The sequence below is a fragment of the Pleurodeles waltl genome, chromosome 3_1 (genome assembly GCF_031143425.1).
Source record: "Pleurodeles waltl isolate 20211129_DDA chromosome 3_1, aPleWal1.hap1.20221129, whole genome shotgun sequence".
Lineage (NCBI taxonomy): Eukaryota > Metazoa > Chordata > Amphibia > Caudata > Salamandridae > Pleurodeles > Pleurodeles waltl.
This window is the reverse complement of record NC_090440.1, coordinates 1,598,132,248-1,598,158,044: the sequence shown is the minus strand read 5'-3', so window position 1 is coordinate 1,598,158,044 and position 25,797 is coordinate 1,598,132,248. Positions and strand designations below refer to the sequence as shown.

General features: G+C 43.5%; 1 protein-coding gene across 4 annotated transcripts in view; it reads left to right on the top strand.

Moving 5' to 3' along the window:
- MBD5 (methyl-CpG binding domain protein 5) overlaps nucleotides 1–25,797 on the top strand; it is a 368,139-nt gene that overhangs the window by 208,137 nt on the left and 134,205 nt on the right. For all 4 annotated transcript variants that reach the window (XM_069225228.1, XM_069225227.1, XM_069225226.1 and 1 more), the window contains one exon: nucleotides 7,805–8,013. In XM_069225228.1, coding sequence (XP_069081329.1) covers nucleotides 7,805–8,013 — 209 coding nt within the window. The remainder of the gene's footprint in view (nucleotides 1–7,804; nucleotides 8,014–25,797) is intronic.

Below are 25,797 nucleotides of genomic sequence, written 5' to 3'. Positions count from 1 at the left end.
TACTGCATATACTAAAATCAGTATTATGCTGGACAGTGACGTTATTGGAGAGATAGAGTGATGAGTCCTCGCATACCTTGTTCCTTAGCCCTTAACCCTGCCTACACAGAGAGAGAGAGAGAGTCTCTCTCTTCTCCCCCCCACCCCCCCGCACGCTACCACTGAGAGTCATGGGCTAAAGGGGTAGTATTTGACCCACTTGCTCAGAGACCATAATTGGTCTGAGCCTAGTACATCGAGAGCAAAAGGCCACAACCTCTGCAGTTGAGCCTAGTAGCTCCTGCTTGTTCTGTGGCCATCTGAATGGGTTTCTGATACTGCTCTTCATTCCGTCTGTTTATGAATTCAGTGCTAGCCATGAATTTGATGCTTCCTTTCAAAGTTTTGAAGCCTCATTAGTGCTAAAATCCCTGGCCATAGGTCTTGTATTCTGTTTCTTAAAGTTTTTTTTTATTTTTTATAATGGAAGAACGAGCATTTACATCCTAAATCAACAAGGGAGCAGAAAGAAGTTTGTAAATTCTTTTGCACATTTATATATAACTGCTGGGTTTCTTCCTAAATATCATATTGTATGAATAAATATATGAATCGGTGATGCACTATTAGCCTATACCAGAGCATCAATATACTGTGAATGAAAGTTAATAAAACAGTAAATAAAATCACGTATGTTACAATACTTACTTAAATGATAATGAATGCACAAATAAAGGAATGCAGTGATGTTTTAAACAGCTAAAAAGGGCAAAGTACGTGGGTAAATGCATATCACCGGAAGTATGGGAGGATGGATGTTGAAAAATGTTTTGAATTTATTAGGTTTTATTGCAAAGAAATTCCTGTTGTAATAATGAACACCTTGCCCCACCTGCTGTACCCATTTTAATCTCTGTTGTCCCACATCCAAATGTGTGACTTTAAGAGTTTGCAACAAGTCATTTTCAAGTTTCAATTCCACATAGATTTGTCAAAATAAGTAGGAAAATACTGTTGACTCCATGCTCACAAGGTGGACTGGCCTGTCCTGGCATCGTGAAATTCTGTACACTTAACCATCTGCAAAAATGGTAGTAGGGTGATCAGCTATGGAATTAGAAGAAATTGCTCAATGTGGAAATAAAACTCTACCAACAAGAATGCCATAGGAATTCTTTAGATTACAGAGAAACTTGCCCTAAGACATATACATCTCTAGTCCATAGGACCGCTATGGAAATATGGGATAGATGAGCCCTCTTACATTCTTGGCGCATTCCCATCCCCATACATCCTTATTCATTTTTCCTTGCTCTTTGACCCGGCAATGGGGGATGAGAGGACTTTCTTAGGTGGAGACAGGAATGGTCATTGTGTGTTATATGTTCCAGCAGAGCCAGATTAAAACACTCAGAGAGCAAGAGACTTTTAGGTCACAGAACACAATAAGCTCAAGTATTTTTAAAATCGGCACTGGGTTTTATACTCCGTTATTCTAGAATCAGCAAGCCAGCCTCTTAGCACTCTCAAAAGGTTTGAATAAATTTGATACAACTAGGATTCTAATAACTCATCAGTACACAACTCTGATGGAAATGAAAGGTGAGCATGGCAGGGACACTGATGCAAGGGGACAAGAAAAATCGTTGGCGGTACTGATCAGGAAGAATGGAAGCAAATTTGGTCGGACACATTCCAAAGTTTTAGAAGTACATGTCAAAGGGAGTCAGCCTATATGCTTATGATGATCAATACCTAGGAGTGCATGACCTTACAAACCTTTTGGAAGGTGATTCATGTTGCATAGATCCTACAAACCGTGGTCGAGTTCGACATGCATGTCAGTTTGACATGCTCCTGTTGTGAAACACTTGAAATGCCTAAAAACCGAAGCTTTGCCACATCGATTCCTACTATTTACAAAGAACGAGCATCAACAGGTAATACAAACCTGGCTCAATGACATGTACTTGACAGATTCAAATCTTAACTTTCACTCAGAGCCATGTCACTTAGATTCACTGTGATACTGATCACATCCTCAAGTAACACATCTCCAGGGATAGCAGGAGGGTCTGGTCCCAGCTGTTTCCACTGAAGAAAGTGCAGCCATTCCTCCCAGAAACCGACTTCCAAACCGTTATTCAAGCCCTCATTCTCTTGCATCTAGGAATGTGGCAACACTTTGCTCCACGGCTCCCATACTTCACACTTGTCCCCTTCCCTGGCATCCACTTACTACTGCACATCTTATCAAAAGCATGAAGAAATATGTCCACTCCACTCGCACACAGAAGAGTCTACAAAGCAATCATGGCTGGCAGCATCATCGATCTTTTGCACACTCGTAGCCAGGACATCATTAGATTGGAGACAAAGGAGTGGAAAAGGAGAAGAACAAGGTAACAGGCCTTCACTATTTATGCACTTAGGAGCTGTATCGACATCCCTGCATCCACCTAGACTGTCAAACTCTTGTCCCTGTTAAGAAAATAGCGGAATACAGTGCTTTACAGAACAAAGTAACCAGTCTATCTCCACTCTCAAAACCCTGCCATGTCTCCCATTTCTTATTGATTGTATCTTTGTCTTTGAGCCTGTTTAGCACTCTGTTGCCTTTTAGCTAGGTGCAAACCGCATATATACTCTTTTCTGGCCAGATAGCTAATAACAAAGTTAATTAGACAATTTACTGAATTTGTATTTTTGTTTTTCAAGAAAACTAGAAGCACCAATTTAGAATTGGGTCCCTGAAGCCGCAACTTACACCTTAGCAGCTTTTGCTTGACTTTTTTTAAACGCCAGACAACCGTAGTACGAGCTACCTGCTGCACCCATATTCACTCATTTTTACATTTTCATTCTGGCTCTTGAGAAAAAATGAATCTCTGAAGTTAATGTAGATGGTATATAATCATCATGCAGTGTTAATGTCTTGGCCAAGATAACTCATCCTCCCCATAGGAAGATGTGGCATGCCTCATGGGTTTAAACCCTTAAGCTCCTAATTATCTGAATCAAAAAGAACGAGGTTCCAACACTTTAATATCGGATATCATTTTGAGAGAAGGTTACATGGCCCAGTCACACCCCTCGGCTGGAGGTGCTGATTTATGTTCAGGAAGTCACGATGACTTGCAGCTTGAAAGTTAGACTGTGCTTTGTCATTGGTGAATCCTGCTTGTCCTCTTTCATGGCAGAGTAGCTTACTTGCAGGGAAAGGGATTTTTGCCATCAACAGCAGTGGAGAGGGGAAGGAGTTGAAGCCAACTTCTGTTTTGGTGATGGAGCAGAGTGGCAGCAAGTATGACTGCTGTAGACATAATTTGAAAGAAGGTGTCTATATTAGAGAAAGCTTTGGCAGTGCTTGAATCTCAGTGGATGAGGATGGGGCAGAAGCTGACAGGGTTCAGAGCTGTGGTGGGAGGGGTTAGGTTAAAGGTGTCTCATAAGCTACATAGGTGAATGCTCAAGCAGATACCACCGCAGGACATTAAGAGTGATGCTATGTCTGGACAGCTGAGTGAAAACTGTGCAGGGTGGCACACGTCTGTGTTGTGGGCTTTCCATGGTACACCTCGGGAGCAGAATCCCAGGTCAATTAGATTAAATGACTCTGTAGATCCTGATCTTCAGAATATCTAAATAAAAGTGGTGCTTGTAAAGCAAAAACTGCAGCTTGGCAGATCCTTTTGTTTCTGGTCTGTGTGACAAGACTCAGACCATGAGAAAAGAGCTTCAGAAGATAAGAGCAGATTTGCTGCAGGTCCGAGGTTTCTCCTCCTCTATATACTATTGGCTCATCTCAAGGAGGGGTGCAATAAAATGTTTTTGTGCAACCAAAGGTGATACAATCTTTTCTGGAGAACAATAGAGCTGCTTGGTCTTACATTATGGCATAATGAACCCCTAGCTTTTGATGGGAAAGGGACTCTTGCTAATGGTTTTACTCCTCCAGATTTCCTGTCTGTCAAAGGGCTGGAAGGCGAGGATGGAGGGGCTTTTAGGCCAAACAGTGGTGGATTTGATTTAAACTAAGTTCTCTTTCACTGTTTGATGTTTTCTTCTACTTTTTTACTACATAATTTCACTTTACTCCTTTCCTTCCTATTGCAAACCTACTCTGCTCGTATATTCCTTGAAACTCAAGTTTTGTTGGTTGTGGTTGTATTATTGCATGAAATCTTAGGAGACAATTTTTTGTACTACTAAAGCGGATGGCAAGGTATGTAGGCGAGTTGCATTCTTTTTCCTGTTTTGTTTGGGATGAGGTTTGTATGGCAAGATTGTGTGTATATCTAGACCTGGCTCTGTTTGTTAGTTAAAATGAATGAAAAAACAACAACCATAGGCTGTCATATTATATGCACTTTAAAAAACTACATGTGCTTACTCTTCGATTGATGTATGACTTCCAACCCACTCGTATCAACAGTACAGCTTCAATCTTGTACCTTTTGGCTATACTATAGTTCTTTGGCAGCATTGACCTACATTTTATGCTTACACTTTGCATATGGTTTTGTAGCATGAAATAATGGGTTTGAGTTTCAGACTTAGTAGTAAGATGTTAAAGTTGTTTTCAAATTCATGTTACCTTCTGTTGATATGTATTAGTGTCCTAAAAAGTATTGAAAATGTCTTTTTAAATTTGAAACATTAAAACTCTTCTAATCCTATTGACAATGGTTTTCACTGCAGAAATCTGTTTTGCATATAAGTTTTCACATTTTGTGTGGTTATTCTACTTCTGTGCATGTGATAACAATTCAGTGCCCAAATTGTGACACAGATTTATTTTTCTTATAAATGGAAAATGACATTCAGTTACAGGTGGAGTTTCTAAAGACCTGTGCAGTGTTCTGACTGGTAAATAGTGTTTTTCTGGCCTTTTGTGCAGAGCTACTCATATCTTTTCATGATGTAATGCTTTATAATAACCATTTAAAGTGGCAGTGGTTCACATTTGCAATCAAGGATTTGAAATAGTGATGCGTGGTCACTATAGTTAACATTCTGAACACATAGCTTGATACTCCCTTATTAATACCTATGATCATTTGCATTGCAGGGAGTACAGGGAAGTTACCATACATGGCCGTTGCTGACGCAAACCAGCAGGTCATCACAAAGGCTACGTCTAATTCTCAAGATGGAATTATAGTCACCACTGCAGCTGAAACCCTCCACAGAGGTGGCTTCCTATCAGAAGTGTTATACCCTTCATGGGCTGAGAGCATACAGTTCTTTTACCACAGACAATTGCTTCAAACAGCAATCTTCCACACACTTTAAATCCAATCCTCAGTTCACTATCTGTAGCTTTTCAGTTGAATCAGCAACCTTTAAGTCAGAGTATTATGAATATGCCACAGCCTTCAACCACAACAGGCATGTCTGGAGTCCAACTCTGCCCCATAGATTTTCAACCCAAATATAAATTGTGCTTTTTCTTTACTTTTGAGTGACAAAATGGATTACCATAACGCCCTATTTACGTGCTCTGTCCATCAATCCATTCTCGCAAACTGTTGAAAGTTCCTCTTGTGTCCTCACCATCTTCTTTCAGTTCACTTCCCTGTATATTCATGCGTGGATGTTACTTCAACTTCTGATCTTTTCTTAGACAATGAATTTCCCTATTATGAAGTTGACCCAACTTCTACAGGTTGCCCTTCCTCAAGTATTTCAAAGAATGACAAGACTTACAAATCGCTAGCTTCATCTCCCTTGGAGCCCCAGAATTACCCATGTTGATCCCTGAGCCTCCGAGTGATGTTGTTGTCTCCTCTCTTGGCAGATCAACTTTCACTTCCTCTGTTTTGGTACAAACCTTCCCACAAGTGACTGCTGCCACAAGTAGTCATTCCTCTCAAGGGGCTTCTTTAGCCTCCTCAGCCCTTGGCGGTACACCAAAGGTTTCAGTAGCAACAATGATGCTGAATTTTTTGTAATAATACTGGTAATGTATCGGATATAGCTAAACTCAACATTAAACCTCAGATGTCACTCCTTAATCCTCTTCTAGGGGCTGATCTGCTTGGTAAGTTTCTATTTTCATTTAATTAAAGAAATTATAATTCCTATATCCTACAGTGTTACATTTTAATTATAAAGAGGTTTAGTTAATGGTATCTTGCCTAGCATATGTGCGAAAGAAAGATTTGCACTTTAATGTGCAGTCTCAGATGCATAATTTATTCCTTTTCAAATTTAAATATAAACCTAAACTGTATGATTTTCTTAATTATTCAGCCTAATTGAGATTAGATGTAAACGTGACCCAAAGTCCATTGAATCAGATGCAACATAAACATAATATATGCATTATTAATTTTTGGAGGGCATCTTTCCATATATTACATTACTTTACAGACAGTGCAGATTGTGTTATTTCAAGCAAAACTGTATCCCCTGGCATCAGTGTTGCGATGTATAGCTATGCATTAGAGGCACTTTTTTTTATTTCTTTTTTTTTTTTTTTATATGTTCTACACCTCACCCAGTTCACCTGGGAACCTAGAACAAAGAGAAACAAAGCATGACAAAATTCTGAGAACTAAAAGTTAGATTCCATCCAGATGGGTTGTATGAACCTAGATCTATTATTCTTCGATCACTCCCTTGTTGCAATGAAAAAACCCTTGTTGATCATATTTTCAATTTCTTTTTCGTTTCTCCTTTGTACACATGTTCTTAAAATAAACTGGAAAAATGTAGCCCCCTTTGCCATACTTGAAATGTAATAGCTTGGCCAAGTTTCCTTTAATTCAGTGCATTGGTCCAGCATTTAAACTTCAAATGAAAAAATATATAAACAGAATATAAAATGTGGTCTCAAAATATAAATATGTACAATTTACTTTATTTTAGACATTTCTGTGTGGCATATTGTTTAACTTAATTTAACTTCTTACTGCGGTATTATGGTTAGAATTTGTGATCGACATTTTCAAGCACACGCCTTTACCATGAACTATTGGGAGTATAATCTTGATTCTTCTCAAACATGTCGCACGTGTTCTTAGAAACCTGTGGTCATTGAGCAGTTTTCTACATAATCAAACAGTATTTTGTATCTGCAACGGGTTGGATTTTCTGTAGTAGGCTTTGATCCATTGATCTCAGTTTATCCAATCTGGTCAGTAAGACCATTGCTATACAGAGTCTGTTTCAGAACAATTTGCGATGTTTGTCCTTGATCAAATGGTTGAAAAACAAATAATGCTGAAAAACATCTCACAGGGAGGTTTTTCATTTGCACCTGAAATTCCTTTGTAACCGATTTTCCTTGCAGTCTATCTTTTTAATTCCCTAATCTTCATCAATATGACTTAATAAATCAGTTTAACCTGACCATTATGTGTAGCACTGCAGTCTTTCGCATTATTGTAAGTGCATCTAGATATATTTGTTTTATGTATTCATCTTGGCTTTGTAATGTTGGCAAGCTGAAGCTCCTATCAGATAGTACTTGAGAATATAGCTTTTATTAGATAATTAAAAGATGTTGAGGACTTAGATTATGTATGCTCTAGTGGAATTGTGTACCATGGATGTCAAGACGACCTCATCTCATTTAGTCATGGATGGTGACATTGGTTTATCAATAAACTAGATGGATTGCTGCGAGGCTGCCCCGGAATACATGAAAAATAAGTTAATTTGTTTGCTAGAAATCTTATTTGCAATATGAAAGATATTCCACTCAAGTGTAAATTGTTTATTTGTGCAAGGTTTACTTTTGTATCTATCGCATTTAAGGGTTGACTCGAAAAGCCTAATTATTGACCACTTTTTTCTTCTGTTTGGCGGGGGATTGCAGGTGATATGACATCACTGAACAATACTTTGAACAACCATCAGCTTACTCACCTCCAGTCAATCTTGAACAACAATCAGATGTTTCCTTCGAGGCAGCAGCAACAGTTCATTCAGGGGTACCAGAGTCTGCAGGGATTTCAGGGAGTGGCCCCACCTTCTGGACCACATACTGAACAAAATCCTATGGCATGTCTATTTCAGAACTTTCAGGTGCTGTTGATTGGTCTCTAATTGAAATGTTGATGATATTTGGTATGTGTCCAACCTTTAACTTGAATTATGTTTTGTGTTAAACGTGTCTCTTGAAAATGTAACATCTCATAGCAGATAATAGAAAACTGTGCCCATATTTTCAGTGTTTTTCTGTTGTAGCTAGCTAGCTCGAATACCTAGCATTACAATACTTTTCCCAGCATTTGTGTTAATTTAGTATAAACAGTGGGTCTTCGCCTAGAAATGATCAATGACTGCAAATTACACTCTACCCCTTTCCCACTCCATTCTCCTGTGTTCTGCTACTTTTAGAATGTGTTAAATAATCAATGCAGAACTCTGTAGACTGTAGGTTAACCAGTCTACTCCTAATTAATTTTTAAGCAGGAAAGGCAGGTGCCGCACACGCTCATTGTCAACTACCTTACATAACTGGGTGGTCATAAATCGCTTCAACAACAAATCTTATGAGAGACTTAAAAGGAGTATATTTTTGAGTCACGTGCTCTTAATGTATACACAAAAGTCAATTAGCAGGGATTGTATTGTATTGTTTTTCTTTTTTTTTAACTTAATACTTTTCATTGACTTCTTCTATACAACATTAAAACTGCCTGCTTTTAATTAGGTAATGAGCATCAGCTTTGCAAGCATACTCTGTACACCTATACACAACAGCATTATTTCTCTTAGGATTTTTCTTCGTCCTATGGAGTGTGAATGGTACCTGGGGGGGGTCTAGTCCTTGATTGAGACTCCCATACATAGGACTCAGTGAAATTCTATTCACTGGGTCTCCAAAATTTCACATTTATCTACTGCAGGGTGTTTGTTATCTTGAAAGAGCTGGCTGGGTCATTCCAAGTTCTCTCCCACCATTAACCCTAGTTTTTTTGTTTATTAGTTATTTTTTATTCTTGTCCAGTTTATTATTTCTAAGTATACAAAATTCCAGCTAACACATGTTTCGCGATACATCCCATTGCTTCTTCTGGACAAGAAATTCTGTGTGGCATTCTGTTCTGTTTCATGCTTTCATTTTGTCGTTGTCCAAAGTAGTGTTTCTTTTTTGCAGCAGATTTAAACTAGTGAATCTAGTTATGAGTTTAATTGTAGCTTATCCACCAAGTAGGTTTAATATGACCTTGGTGAAATAATGCGTGAAAAGAGATGGTATCACAAGTGCTATTAAAATAAATATGTTTATAACATGTGACTGCAGATATACATTATGCATACTCCGGCCATCTACCGTTGGGCTTGGACATTGCAAGTTGTTTTCATTCAAAGAAATCTCTCTGTCACAAGGTCTCCTGTGATCCCTCGCTCAGTAGAGTGGGCACATGGGCACCGACTCCATTGTTAGACTTTTTCCGCATTGTGAGATTCTTACTGATATTCATGAATGTAGAATTGTCCAACCTTTGTCCGGGAACCCTGGAAAGCTTCTATGCATGTATACTTCAGATGTTTAAGTCAGCCCACCTCAGTGATGAATAGTCTGGTGACACCTCCATTACTCTGTGACAGGCCAACTTTAACTGCATTTTATCTGCAGAAAGCTACACCAATATAATTTTGATACAAATCCAAATTGCAGTATTATGTGTAGAAAAGTGCAATACAAAAAAAGAGTTTATATCCCTGGCTAGGCGCTAGACTGGGCACCTGAATGTGACGGATGTCTGTGGCGGATGCCCAACAGGTGAGCATGTGGTGCTGGGGTTGAGCCACAACTCCAAGACCTGCATAGACTGTGCTTTGATGAGCCCAAAGGTCCTCAGCTGTTCCGAAGTCCACTCAGAGTATAAGGCTTGATTCTGTACCTGCTCCCATTCCTGGAGCCACTCTGGAGTCCGGTCATCATTATGGTCCAAATCCTCAGGTAAGGGTAAGAAGTCAAAGCAGTGTACTGCTCCTTCTTGCTATTCCTATTCCTCTGATTAAGCATATGGAGTGCTAATCGTCTCGTTCCCACTCCTGAAGTCAGTCGACTTCGGAGCCGATTCCACAGCTGGCTCTGGGACAGCCAGAATTTCCAGAGTGAATAGCCATGCTAGATCGAAGAGTTCCGTGCAGCTATACTCAGGCTCTTCAGACATCTGCTGACTCCCTCTGGGCGCCTTTGGCCCGACAGAGCTAAGAGGCCATCCTTCTGTATTACCCTAGCTGGTTTGCCCTCTGCCCCAACAGGACCCTCTGAGCCTCTTCTGCCCTCTGCTCCAATTCCACACCAGGCCCGGGTTCGTCTACGTCATTGCCAACTTCATCACCAGAAGAAGTGACTCCCTTTGTCCTTTCCAGTGCAGATTTTGACTGGCATCAAAACCAAATCCAACAAAGCAGACAACATTCTCCCCACTTCCTTTTTGGGACGAATACATTGATGGGTGATGAATTCGCTCAGCCCTGCACAGGAGGTAATTGACATGATGACTTGCGAGACGCTTGTGGGTTTGATACGTTCCCGTAAACATCCCTTTTCTCTCCTCCAGGAGCAACCACAGAAGAATCGGCCTCCTATGCTGTGGTTATGCCTAGGACGGCAGACTTTCTTGACCTCCAACTCCTTGTTATGGAGATGAAAATAATGCACTGACCGAAGAACTGCAGCTTGACCAGACTGCTTCTGAGCCTTTACTCCCATTCAATGAGTCCTTAACAGATACCCCCTTGTGGGCTTGGGTTAAACCTGGTATCAGTCCTTTGGTTAACCATCGGATTGCAAGGCAGCGCCATCCTGCTTAAGCCAACCCAGCTTTTTTCTCCAAGAATCCCTCTCCAGAGAGTCTTGTGGTGCTGGCTTTCACTAACAGAACCAACCCCAGCAATTTCCCGACCACTCCTGGTGGGGAAGCCAAGAGAGCGGAAATGTTTGAAAAGAGGAGCTTCTCCTTATCCAAAATGGCCCTTTATTCATTTAATGGCTCCTGTTGCCTAGGTGCTACACCCATGCCCTTTGGGAATCTGTGGCACAAGTTCTCCCGGTGCCCTGGAGGGCCATCATCCTTTCCTTTCATAGGCATTTAAGGATTTCTGTGATGTATCTAAGTGCACAATTCACTGATGCTTGGACACCAGTGGCTCCGGTGAGAGGGCCTTAAGCGTTGCCATTTGCCACCATATGTAGCTATGTTCCACTGAGTTCTTGGGTAACGTCCAGTCCTAACTGATGGACATGCCATTACAAGAAACTTGATTGTTTGAGGACAAGACTAACCCTGCCATTGAGCGCTTCGAATAGACTAGAGCTATTGCTGGCTGGCTGGGCCTTTCTCCAGAATCTTGTCAACAGCAGCAATTTCACTGTACCATTCATGGTTTTAGACAAGGCGTTCCTTACCACCAGCCTATCCCACCCCAGCAGTTTCACAGGAGAGGTTGTGATGCCCACGGCCCCCAGGCCAAGGTCAGCGTGCCACCCAGTCCACCACGCCACCTGTAGTCCCACCTACCAGACTTCTTTAGTGTACCGTTACTAGAGCACAGCCACCTGGTAGGAGGCAGAATCCATCTACTTTTTTTTTTTCTTCCCCCATCCCCACAGGTTAGTAGGAGATTACATTGGACAAGTGTGTACTGCAAATTGTCCAAAAAGGTTATGTTCTACCTTTGCTACTTTCCCCGCCGCACCACCCACTATCACCCCACGAACTAATGGAGGACCATCTCTCTATTTTGTGGCAGGAAGTGCAAGTGCCTTTAACCAAAGGTGTTGTTTAGATGGTGCCAATGCTAGAAGTAGGGTATGGTTACTATTTCCGCTGCTTTCGGGTGTGTAAGAAGGATGGAGGTCTTCGTTCTCGGCTAGATCTGCACCCTCTCAATGCCTTCCTCTTTAAGGAGAACTTCAAAATGAGGAAAAGTTCAAAATCCACACCCTGGGCCAGGTCTTTACTGCTGTTGACCGTGGAGATCGGATAGTGGAGGTAGATCTGCAGGATGCCTATTTCTATATTCCCGTCCTGCCAGTCTATTAGAAATGCACCTCTTCGTGGTGGGAGAGGTGCATTTCCAGTTTGCTGTGCTGCACTGTGGACTCACTTGTGCCCATTTGATCTTCGGAAAAGTGATGGTGGTGGTGGCAGCGCACCTCTGAATGTTGTGGGTGCCACTCTTCCCTACCTAGACTATAGGCTAATGAAGGCGAACCACAGTCAGGTATCAACCTTCTCCAGACTATGAGATATTGATACTGAAGCACATGACAGATCGCAGTCCAAATAGTCAAGTTGATCAGTCCATCAAAGTAGATTTCAAGAAGGATTTTTTTTTTATATTGAAAATGGAAAATATAAAGTCCCGCAAATGTTGTTTGACACACTATACATGTGTTACGCTGGCAATCGACACGTTTCTTCTTTTTGTGAAATTATCAAAGCTGCAGTGTTCACAAAAATAGATATATGGTTGATTGTTTCAATACATACATGTTATATCTGTGATTCATTGTTTGCCCATTTTGGAACTGAACATGCAGGTGCCACTCATAAAACATAAAAAAGTGATATTTATACATCGGAAATGATGAGAAAATTGTGTGACTCCAGATTGCAGTGAATATACACTAAATAAGAGTGATAAGAGAAACCTGATGTGGGTTGCCCTATAACATACATGGCCTATAAACCGCTACATAGGAGGGCCATGCATTAATTGGAAGTATTATTATAGAGATGTAGTGTTGTTAAGTGACCCTCTGAGTGACCCTCTGAGTACCCTGGAAACGACAAAAGACCCATATCTGCTTACAGCCTCATGCCTTTAGGAACACTGCCTTTTCGCTTTGGGATAATTTTCAGCCTGTTGAAACAGGCACACAGTGAAGCAATACTTATTGACTACTTTCCCAAGGAGAAAGAATTGATCCAGGTATCTGGTGACACCTACCTCCTTTTCTATGGATACTATTAAAGTACATGTTCGTAAGGTGTGTTGCAAGGGCATCATTTTATACCTGCGGGATTCATCTCTGTGACAGTTTCCAAGGTACTAATAGGCCACTTAACACTATGGGCCTGATAACGACCTTGGCGGAGTAGATTACGCTGTCCCAAATGTGACTACATATATATGGAACTTTTAATATGGTGGACCGGATATCCTTCACATTTGAGACAGGCTTATCCCCTCCACCAAGGTCATAATCTGGCCTGATGTCTTTGTAATAACGCTTCCATTTAGTGCTGGTGCGTTTTGTGCAGCGGTGTCGAGGACATGCACTGGCTATTAACCCACATTAGGCTTCACTTATCACTCTTTTTTTAGTGTATAGTCTCTAAGACACTGCACTCAGGGGTTACACTATTTTCTCACTATCTTCTGATGGTTAAATATCACTTCTTTTCTGTTTGTTGAGTGGCATGTGCATTTTCGGTTACAAAATGGATAAACACTGAACTAAAATAATACTCAAAACATACATATTGAAACAAACAATCATGTATTTTTTTAATACTGTCGTTTTGGAAAAGTCGCAAAAAGACGAAACACATGTCGACTGCCAGCGTAACAGATTTGTGGGACTGTTAAAACGCAACCCATGAACTGTCTGGCAAAGTCTGTGGATCTGTGTATGTTGTATGTCTACTTTTCGTAAGATTCCAAGTCTAGGAATCATCTCACTGTCTTCTAGTTTGCTTTTGGGGCTCTGCATCTGGAGCTGTGGACAGCCTTAAAAGCAACTGACATCAGCATGTGGAAATGGTGGCTAAATCTGCTCCGTATGTCATTTCCAGAGCGAAAAGGTCTCAGTGCTATGGAAAGTTTCCGGATTCAGTCTGGTGCCTGGGGAGTAGTCAAAAAGTGAGGAATCTGTAGTTAGATAGAATCTTTACCAGAAAGATTGTTACCAAAGGTAATTAACCTGTTCAGCGAAGCAAAAAGACTTGTTGGTGCTGACACCCCAGTCGGACCTGTAAAATGCCTCTGCCCTGAAGCTATGCTTGAAAGAAGCTTGAGCACACAGTTGGTGTCAAACGCTATCGACCGCAAAACCACCCTCCATTGCTAGTCTCAGGGACTCTGAAAGGCCAATCCTCAAGAGTTTACAGGAGGAGATTGAGAGGTAACATTAGATTGCCATTAACCCACACACAGGGAATATTTATCCCAAGAACACCAAAGATTAGGAACCTATACCAAAGAAAAGGAAACTGCCTTTTGAGAAAGAGACTGCGCTGGACTCTTCATCTGATGCACCACCACAACCAAAGCATTTTAAGGATGCACCCACTAGCCCTTCCATGAGAGCTATCAGGCATCCTTTTATCATCACCCAACAGAAGGTCCATGGGGGGGGTTTGTGACATATTCCCACTTGGAGCACACACTTGGAGTCTGATTTATTAAGAGTCTCTTCCCCTGATGATTCTGCCACATACCATCAGGTCATTCAGGGGAATCCACTCTGTCATAAAGTCCACATGCATACCACTCCTGATTATTAGTTCCTCTTGGAACATGTCTGGGTCGGAGTTCTCTATCAATTTTTCTCCCAGTGCTGAAGGGGATAATCAAATCTGACTCAGACATCTTTCAGGAAGCTGTCATAAGCCAATTTGCGCCCCCCAGAGTGGAGAAGACATATAGGCCTCTCCCCCAGACCCCATTTGCATCAGGGGGCACCTCCTGCCACACTTCTTGGTAGTGTATACTGCCCATAAGCAGGCCTCTGCACAAGCCAGACAAGAGGCTCCTCCACCAGATAAGGAGAGTAAAGAATGGATGCTACAGGGACAAGGTTCGAATGTGGAGAGCTATGCACTGGCAGATTGCTAACTCAGTGGGCCTGTTCTTGACAGGGCCCAAAGAAATATGATTTAGAGTGTGCTGCAGCACCTCGCAGGTCAATTTAGGAAGAGGGAGAAATAAATATGTTGGTCTTCAAGTGGACCAAATGCTAAAAAAAAATATCAAGATAGATACTGATGTAGCAAAAAGCATGGGGCCTCTCCCCAAACACCTTCCTCTGAGGGGCTCCTTTCAGAGACAGCAGATGAAGCAAAGGCCACTTCACCAGAACAGGCACATTTTTATCAACACCAGCAGCAAGCAGTCAGGCAGATACATACTTTGGTTCAGACAGGGGCAACTCCAGCAGAGGTTAAGTAGAAGCATTCTCAATAAATGAACCTCCACTGCAAAGCACTGATGTACTAATCCCACTCGATCCCCACGGTTGTGTCTTCCTTATTGGGGAAAAATCGCATCAGATCACTGGGTGCATAGCACTTTTGATAAGGGATATTGCATGCAACTGCTTTCAAACCCACCAAACATTCCACCCTGTGCACACACTAAGTGCACAGCATCTCCACCTTCTCCAAGAGGAGGAACAAGCACTTCTGCTGAAAGGGGACATAGAACTGGTGCCCTTCTCCTGCCAAAGGTGTGTACCCTCTGTACTTTCTAATCCCCAAAAAGACACTTCTTTAAGGACAGTACTTGATTTCAGTCCCCTCACAGGTACATCCTATTAGAACATATCCATATGACCACTCTTCATGAGTAATCTGAACCGCCCTGTCCCCTATTCTGAACCTGAAGGATTCCTACTTCCACATACCCATTCATTCAGGTAATCAAAGCTATCTTCGCATCATGGAGAATGGACAACACTACCTATTCAAGGTGCTATCCTTTGGGGGTACCAAAGTGACGAAGGTGGTCATAAGGTGTCTGGCAGTTGTAGCCGTTCATCTCAGGAGGGAAGGAGCACATTTGTTTCCCTGTCTAGACGATGGGCTGATTAAGAGTGCCGGAACACAGCAGTGCTTAGCACACTCTGACGCTATTACCTCCCTCCTCCACAGGTTGCAATTTACAATAAATACTTCCAAGCCCAACTACAGCCTCTTGAAGTTCAGTCCTTCCTGGGGTCAGTTCTAAATGCTGTCACTGGCAAGGCTCACCCCAACCTACAAAGGAGGAGAGTGGGCAGGGTATGGGGAGAGTTCATCTCCACATGTTGACAGTTAAGAGTCTCTACCCACTACAGCTGCAGGGGTTTCACTTCATCTACCAGGAACGTCTTGCCATCCACCTATCCCTCTAAGCCCTCTTACAGAACATACAGGGCAACATGGTCCTCTCAAAACCGACAAAATTACTGTGTTTATTACTTGGCGAAATGGGGGCACTCACTTGCCATATCTGTCAGCCCTGCGTAAAAGATTTGCATTGGGCAATTCCCCCATGACATACACCTCTTAGTGGAGTTTATCCCAGGAGCGGACAATGACTTTAAAGACTTACTCAGAAGGACGCAATACGTCCACGAGTGGAAACTATCCACAAGTCCTACTCCCCTAATTTCATCAATGGAGGTTTCCACAAATAAACCTATTTCCCACTCACGAAAATGTAAAATGCGAAAGCTTTACCTCCAGATTTTCACACTGACCCTCACTTGGCAATTCCCTGTGGATGAACTCGGCCGATATAGTTGCCTTTGTTTTTCCTCCTCTCCTCCTTCTTCCATATGTGTTGGTAAAGCTATGACAAACCTTCCTCACCCCCATCCTCATAGCTCCCACATGGGAAAAACAACCATGGTTCTCAGCCCTACTTGAGAGGTCTGTTACCCCACATGAAAGGCTCCACAGCAGGCCAGTCCGTCTCACTCAGAAACATGGCCAGGCCCCTTGTGGCTTAGTCTAGCAATCTGGCACCTGAGGTCCTAACGTTTGTGTATCTAAGTCTTCAACAAGAGTGCATGTATTTTCTTAAGGAAGCTCAGAGACCTACTACTAGAGATTGTTACCTAGCAAAGTGGAAGGGATTTGTATTGTATCTCCAAGAATCTAGATCCTCTTAAACCTGTGGTTTAAGCATTGTTGTTTGCTTCACCTACATAAATCAAGATTAATGTATACTTCATACACCTACATCTTGCAGCCATCGCCACATGCATGCAAAATAGAGAGCACTCTTCTCTTCAAAATTCCCATCATTAAAGCCTTCATGGATTCCACTTACGGTGCCAGTTGGGCCTCTAAGGAATAGAATACTCACAAGACTCATGAGGCTCCCATTCAAGTTAATGCAGTGCTGTCCTGTGCAATTTCTTTCCTTGAAAGTAGCTTTTAATATAGCCATTACATTGCTAAGTAAGCACAGGCCCTCACTTTACAAAAACCTTTACTCCAGGTTCTTGCAGCTAGGGTTGTCCTTGGAACTAACCCTAAATTACTTCCTAAGGTGGTGTCTCCTATCCACATGAATCAAATAATTAAGCTTTTAGTATTTCTGTCTCACCAAGACTCCATAACTCAAAGTGCGGTTCACTCCCTAGATGTCAAAATAACATTAATGTACTTTATTGAAATAACCAAATCTTTTTGTAAAACTTAACAGCTCTTTGTTGCTTTTTCTAAACCTCCTTAATGCCTCCCTATATCCAAAGTTAGCATAGTTATATGTATTGTGAAATGAATACAAACATGTTATGCTAAAGATAAAAGGATTCTCACTTCTCCCCTTAGGCTGCCTTCTACTGTGAAGAAGGGGGCAATCATGGCATTTCTTAGGAATATTCTAGTAGCAGCCACACAGTCAACTCCACACACTTTTACCAAGCATTACTGTATAGATATCTTCACCCATCTACAGACTATAATTGGCTAGACAGTATTAAGAACTCAGTTTCAGACATCTGCATCATCAACTGACTAGCCACCACTTTAGGGTTGTACTATTTTACAGTGTATGCAGTGCATGTGTAGCATGCTATGAACTGAATGCTACTTACTGTGTAACCATCTGTTTCTAGCTTGTAGCGCTATAGATTCACATCCACCCACTCTCACTTCCAGAGTCAGTGTCCTGTTTGCAAATCTCTGTAAGATTAGATATTAACTGTACTTTTATACACCATGGGCACCCCAGTCTCACTACCAAACACTATGTACTTACGCTCACCTGCTTTGTGGAAAATAATCTAATAATGGAGTCTGCACCCATGTGCATTCCCTACTAATTAAGGAGCCACAAGAGACCTTGTGAGTCAGACTTCCTTGAACAAAAAACAACTTGCACCATCAGAGCCCAACATTAGATGTCAGGAGTATTCAAAGCGTGTCAATCTAAAGCACTACAAGCTGCAAACAAATGCATACAAGGTAAGTAACATTTCTTTTTTTCTATCTAATCGGCTTCTACAGGAGGTAAGAATCAAACCCTCAGTTACCCATTTTCTGGTAGATACTTCAAATTGCAGATTCCTCACCTTAGATTGTGTCCCACATGCTTGACTCTATGCAGAGATTTTTTCGTAGCAGTGCTCCCATGTGCCACTAAATGGAGTCATAAGGCTCCATGCTGATTTTATTGCTTTTTTGCTCCCTGGAAGCAATGGAGCAGAGCCACTTAGAGTACCACCTCTGCCGGCTGACAACAATTGCTTACTTTACGTTCCTTCTGATGCCTATCTGAAGTAGATTACCTACTGTAGTTTATCCCACAACCCCAAACTGTTTTCTTAGTGTTCTAGGGAATGTCCCCACCGTAAATGACAGGGTTCAAGCCATGCCACAAATGCAAGAACCGGATGTCGGTCAGGAACCTGCATGAGGTGTACCTTTGGTGCCTGGGCCCGGGACACAACTTGGGATGTGTGACCGATGTATGCCTCGTGCACCATAAGGACATAGGACAGCCATCGTGTACATCCCACTCCAAGACAAGGACCCAGGCTCAGTCACCAGACCGTTCTATTTTCCACTTGAAGTCCAGGTCCAAATGCAAGCATAAATTGATCCCAGCGTGCGCAGAGTTCACCGAGCCATGTAGGCCTTCAAAGAGGCCATGCTGCAAATGTTCAGTGCAGCACTATTTTCCTTTCTAACGCAGTCTGCCAATTCTGGACAAGTTATCGGGCCTAAAGTGACTCTGGTACAATCCTACACACCGGGTTCTGCCACACTGGTGCCAATTCACTTGCAGGATACCGAATAGACCGATGTCATGGTGTCAGATTATACAAATGCAGCCTGTTATCATGCAGCTTGACAGTCTCTAGCACATTGCTGTTGTCCGCAGAGACTCCTCTTTTTTTGGCTCCGATTCTGACCTTGTGCTGTTGCAGGGTACAACCAGAGCATTTATGATGGGGATTGTGGTTTACTCCCCCCATGACACTGACTATGCCCTGTAAATACCATTAGGCTTGATACCTCACATGAGACAATGTTTGATTCGCTGCATGTGCCACCAGCGGAAGAAGGTGGCTTGTTCATAGTGGTGCTTTGGAGGCATCTGAAGTACCAGAATCACAGTTGCCCTCCAATGAGACTAAGATGTTTTGACATGTGCCAGCAACTTCTGAGCTTCTGTTTAATGATGCCTTCTTAGGGAGAATGGTGCCAGAGAGCCCTCAGCAAGATGGGGGGTGCGCCTTAGACACTTGGCAGCCCCCAAAACAGACTAAGAAGTTCCTGCTACCTGGGGCAGTGAAAGATCTCTGCCGCAGTTCACTGAGTGGGCAGTGCTGAAGGAACAAGCAGGCGGGCGCTCTACGCAGGGCAGCTGGAGGCTGCAGAGTGAAACAAGTGCAGCGTCATGGGCCTCGGAAGTTGCGCCTTGGACAGAATGGGAAGTTGCCCCCGTACCAGAATGGGAAGCTCCCGCTGGCTGAGGGAGCTGCCAGCGTGGATTCGGGAGGCCAAAGCAAAGTGAGCGACCATTAGGCCCAAACTCTTAAACAATGCAGTGGCCATGTGTGCAGGAAACTGTATTGGGACAGCAGTTCTCTTGGCTGCACAGCTCTCAGCTGCAGACAACCAGATTAACCCGCCGAGCAAGGTAGGCCGGTGATGCAGAGGGGTTGGAGTTGGGGGGGGGGGGGGGGAGGAGGAGAAAGGACCCTAAAGAAAGACTGAGTCCCAGTTAGGCGATTGGCTTAGAGCTTCAGTATGGGCTGTCACAAAAACATCAAGAACAATGTTGGGGCACAAAAAACAGAGAGGTTATAATATAAATATAGCTTCAAGACTATTTGTTGTACCCTGCCCTGCAAACCCCCCAGTCCTGGCACTGAGAATACACAACAAGCTCCTGTTGGCATCTCGGTACAGATAGTGCTGTCCCCCAGTCATAGAATGGAAAACTTTTGTCTGGCATCTAAGCTCCTAGTGGGCCAGCAGCCTCAACACTGAAGGCTGGGTGAAGACAGCTCGGTGACGGTCACTGCTTAAGCACATGCGGCACTGGGGAGCTCACCGCCAACGTACAGAGAAAACAAGGTTGTGGCCCTGCTCCCTAATTTGGATATATCATTGATATCACCCAGAGATCTGCGTCCCCACCACATGCTCTGCTCCTTGCCCCTTGACATGGATGCAAAAGAGTAGCGAGGAATGGTAAATGTCAGGAATCTGCTATGAAGTGATCACTATGAATTGCCTGCTGCTGAAGCATAACCTATTGCAAAACACTGCCTGGCTGGGTTCATGCAACAAAAAGTACAATGCCCGGGTGGGTCTTTGGCACAGGTGATCGCGAATTTCATTATGGGGGCCCCCCCTCCCTGCTGCCCATATCACCCCACATAAATTTGGCTGCTGATACCATTAGGTATCCAGGGCTACCGAATGGAGTTTGTTCATAGGGTGACACTCAGAAAACAGCTGTGAGCACCTCTGGTGGCTCTTATTTAATGCGGCCACACTTCCCAGAATTGAGCCTGCATCAGGGATAAAGAGTAGCATGTGACGACAATTGTGTGTGTAACCATATGGCACCTACTGTGATAACCTTCCCTGGCGGACATGGGAAACATGGACAGGAACCAAAAACGTCTCACTTTTGAATCCCAGCGCACTAACAAACCACTACAGGAAACGTATCAGGCCCAGGAACAGGATTTGGAGCCCACAACTATGACCGCAGCAAGACCACATTGCTGGCGATGCAACAAAGTCTCCAGTCTTTTGACATAGAAAATAGACTCCCTGAATCTGGCATGGATCACATGGCAGCCTAACTGAATAAACAATCAATGTGCCTCACTGCAGCAGAGCAATGGTTTTCAACAACAATGAGCTGCAGGCCCTGAGCATCAAATATTTAAATATGGAAAAGGTCCTGGCAGTACCACAAGCCAAAAATGAAGACTTAGAAGCTCGCTCACACCCCAATAAAATGTTCACTCAATAGATGGAAAGGACACTGTTTGGGTGGCCTTCAAGATTACAATCAGAGGTATATGCATCAGTACACAAGTGGAAGTGTTAAAGGCAACACGCACACAACTGCATAAGACAGAGGATAATATACTTTCCCTTGAAAGAGTGTGAGAGACATCCCAGCGGTGCAACCCTCTTAACTATCCGGGAGAGCCTTACCAAATTTAACAACATCGCTTCACAAGAACTGTGGTTTGTATTAAAGCGCCACACACCACTCACATACAGGATTGGTGGTCGACCAGGACGCAGCCTTGCAGAGAAATTAAGAACACCCAAGGGCTGGGCACACAAACTAAAGATATCAACTCTGGAGGTGTGCGTCCTATATGACACCCCCTCTATACTCACCACCTTTAGATTTTACACTAACCTATACAGTTCCTGGACGTCTGCTACAGCAGATGAGACAAATGCATATCTCAGTGATGCAGCCTATAGCAGTCGATGAAGTTAAAGAAGCCATACACACTACGGAACGGTAAGGCCCCGGGGTTGGATGGACTGACTGGAGAGCTCTATGAAGAGTTTGTCGAGCTCTTGGCCCCTCACCTCCACGCAGTATATGATGTGGCATACCAGAAACACTTCTTGCCTCCCTCCTTGCGCGAAGCCCTTATAGTGACTGTTAAAGCAGGACAAAAGCGCCTGAGTATTTTGAATCATGCTGACCTCCATCTTTAATTAACACTGACGCAAAAATCCTGGCCAGAATGTGGGCTCAAAGTCTCCAACCCCTGCTTCCCCTAATATTACCTGACCAATGTGTGTTCATACCGTCTACATCCACAACACATAGTCTGCGCACCACTTTTGCTATGATTCATTAATTTAGCTCCTCCTTACAGGCAGCAGCGGTTCTATTGGATGCAGCCAAAGCCATTCAACTCTGTTGAATGGCAATATATGTTCGCAATCATGACCCGCATGGAAATGCCATAAGTGTTCCTGCGCTGGATTTGTCTGCTTTATGCAGATCCGTTAGCCCGAGTGTGGATAATTGGACATACGCCTGAACCGTTTCCCATATGTAGAAGAACACGACAGGGCTTTCCACTGTCCCCATGTTACCCATGTCACAGGTATTTCTTCTCCTGGCTGCCTTTTATGTCCTCTTTTTCTCCATTGTCCTCCTCTTTGCCTCCCTTTTTTCCCTTCCCCTCCTCCCTCTCTCTCTCTAAAACTGTTCCTCCTCTTTTCTGTTCCGCTTTCCTTTTTCTGTTAGTATTATGTCTAGTTTTCATCCTCTATCCGTTTGTCTTCCCCCCTTTCTCTTCTTTTCTTCCCTCCCCCCTTTTTCTCTTCTTTTCTTCCCCCAACCCTCTCTGCTTCCCTTCCCCCGTTTTTTCTTATTCTCAACCACCCCACCTTGCCCTCCTCCACGTCTCCCAAATCCCCCTTTAAACCCCCCCCTCTCTCTTTTTCCTCCTCTTTACCTCATCGCGTAACGCGGCCACTGGGAACTACATTTCCCAGCAGCCGCAGTCAACACGCGACGCCTCTGGGCTCCATACCCCGGCCGGAGGCTTCCAGCCCCGTCCTCCCGCGGCACGCGCCTGCCCTTCGCCGGCGATTTCTCTCAGCTGTGGCACACACAGCAACCATACCGAGGCCAGAAACGCACTGCGGGCCTGTGGCGGTGATCCTTTCCACCTGAGAAACAGCGAGTGCCAATTATCGCGCGCCTCACACATCGAGCTGCCATAAAAAAGACTGTCTCCCCTCGACCACTTGTACCAAGCGGTCCCAGGAGAGGACGGCATAGGCGCACGACGAGCGCCCCCTTTGATGTAGTGAGTGACTGAATGGACCACAGACAGCACAGATAAGATTCTTCTTCTCCTCCTCCCCATTTCCCTTATTTTTACTATTAATTGTAGCCATCTCCTGTGACTACCATCCTCATAATGCAGCATCTCTGTATCCATTTATTGCTGATGGTGGGTTCCTAGTGGTAACCTCGCCTACTGTTCCTTTTACTACGTAATTCCCTGCAGTGGTAGGACTGCCTACCTGCCTACTTAGATTTACCTACTTTGTCACCTTGTGCATGAATATTGCCTACGATGAGCATATGTATTTTGTGCACTAATGCATCCCCCTGACACGTGTGTGGTTGGTTTGATTTTGCAGTGGCGTGTGTCACGCTTGTTCTAATTATCTGTTTATCCTCTACAGGCCGCCTCAAGGTAATTCCTTGGGTAAAGTAGACCTTTTACATTACACCTCTTAATATTTAATTAGACTTTTCCTCCTCCAACGTGAGGCTTAGGGATCCTAGGCCCTGATGAATGCTCTGAGACCATCCTTGGCTCACTCCGGAGGGCAGAAACATGTTGGCTACTATTTGATAGTTAGGTGATCCTGTGAGTCCTTGTTCTCACAGAGGTGTCCCAACCCCTTTTTTTAACCACACCAATCAGACACCATCATCAAAATTGTCACTTCTCACAGGCGTCTGCTTAGGTGTTTTTAATTTTTCACTAGATTACCTGGGTCCCGATCTTTCCAGAACAAAACTTTATTTACGCACTCCCTCCTGTTCCTTTAACAGCGAGATTGAGTCCGCCCAGGTGGCACTGTCCTACCTGGGTGGGGCTAGGTGGTCAAATGATGAAGCATGACACTATATAGTGTGTGAGACCACCTAGTCCGTAAAAGGAATTTCCCCCCCCCTTTTCCTTTTTCCCCCCCACCCACACACTTCGCAGCCTCTTACTGACCTCTCACTGACCTCACCTATCCAAATAGGAACACGTACAACCAAGGGCAACAATTGTGCCCTTAACGTCTTCTCTATAGAACCCGTACTTCTTTGTGTGCTTCCCATTACTGTTTGCCACAATGATAGAGCCCCTGGCATGCGTTATCCGGCAAAGACATGCCACATCTGCATTACAGTTCAGATTACATCCCGTTAGCATTTCCCTCTACGCAGATGACGGTGCTGTATGTCAGAGATCCCCCTGTGCTCCTCTCTCCAGTGGTTCTGGAGTATGTGTGTTTTGAGCGGTAATCAGCACTGAGCATTAATTGGTACAAGTCAGTCATATTTCCACACTTGCCCATCACTTCAGAAGCCCCGCCCGATTTCCCACTGACGTTGTGCGTAGATTCCTTAAAATACTTGGGGGCATGGATTCACCGTGACCCTGACCTGGTCATCCGGTTCAACTAAACCAGGGCCATTTTCAGTCTATATCTGGCTGCCAGTTGGGGGAAACTGCTACTGTCATTGGCAGATAGGATAGCAATCTTTAGTATGGTGATCCTGCCCAAGTTCTTACATCTATTTATAAATATACCCATCATATTGCTGCTGCATTCCTTTAACAAACTTGGAAGACCTCTGCTAACACTAGAATGGGCTGGGAAACTGGCAAAAATCAGCTGGGACACACTGGCACTCCTATGCTCTGCTGGGCAATGAAAAACACTATTATATGCCCCGCCGATTACTATTACAATAACACCCGCAATATCAGTATCTTGGGAGCACACTACATTGTAAATACTCGTCCGCGCTGATCTGAAGACCATGGGTAACGCGTAAGCTGATGGCACTTTTGTGACCCTAGCTGACATCTCACTCACCCAGAGGCACACGCCGCTTTTGACATTTATTTATATATTAGCAGTTACAAGCGGCATTGCTTTCATTATAACCTCAATTTCCTGAAAGCCACTTGCACTAAAAGGCACTGCAGACAATGCTGACTAGCACCACACGTCAACATTTATTAACTGTATGACCCAGCACAGTTAGACTGCAAGCACCTGAGAATGCACTGGAGCGCTGGAACGCAGTTCTTGACAGGCCATTGAAGATGGCGAACTGGAAGTTTTGCTGTGCACAGTTCTAGACACTCACCTCTAATTTCATTCTGTGCATAATACACTTCAAATATTTGCACCAAATATATCACTCAGCTGTCAAACTATGCAAATGTAGGCTATGGAAGAATACAAATATGTGCATTGTGGTGTGAAGGAGGCGGATTTTCTGCACCTGGGACTATGTTTCTTTTAAATATTGGGCATGAAAACAAATGTAATAACAGATATGGTACAGGAAATTGTGGACTGTGACCCCAGACTGTCTATTTGGGCTGATTAAATACCTTCAATCAGCCAATCACAAATTTGTGTCTGTGGTACTACTGCTGGCAAAGAGGAGGGTGGCTCTGCACCAGGGCGAAAGGGCAAGTCCCACCAAGAAGAACTGACAGACGGACCTAGCCTACAGCAGCGATCAACTTCATGCAGAAGAATTACAGAAGCCCTGAAGACCAAAGGACGTTTGGAGCACATTGATAACATATTTGTTGTCTATCTAAGACGAACCTCAGGGGTTAATGTAATTTGGTAAAGGGGGAACAATAAGTTTATGCATTGTGTTGTAGTGTCTGTGTATGCTTCAATGGAACGATGTTGCCGCTTTTATCTGTACTCACGTGGGGCCATGGGTGATGTAAGGTTGCTGTTAAATACGTTTGTATTATATGTAGCATTCATAAAATGATGCCTTCACAGATATTCTTGTGGCTACCTGGTCCAAACCATGTTCCTCCGTGTCTGTGAACAGGCAGGTGGGCCA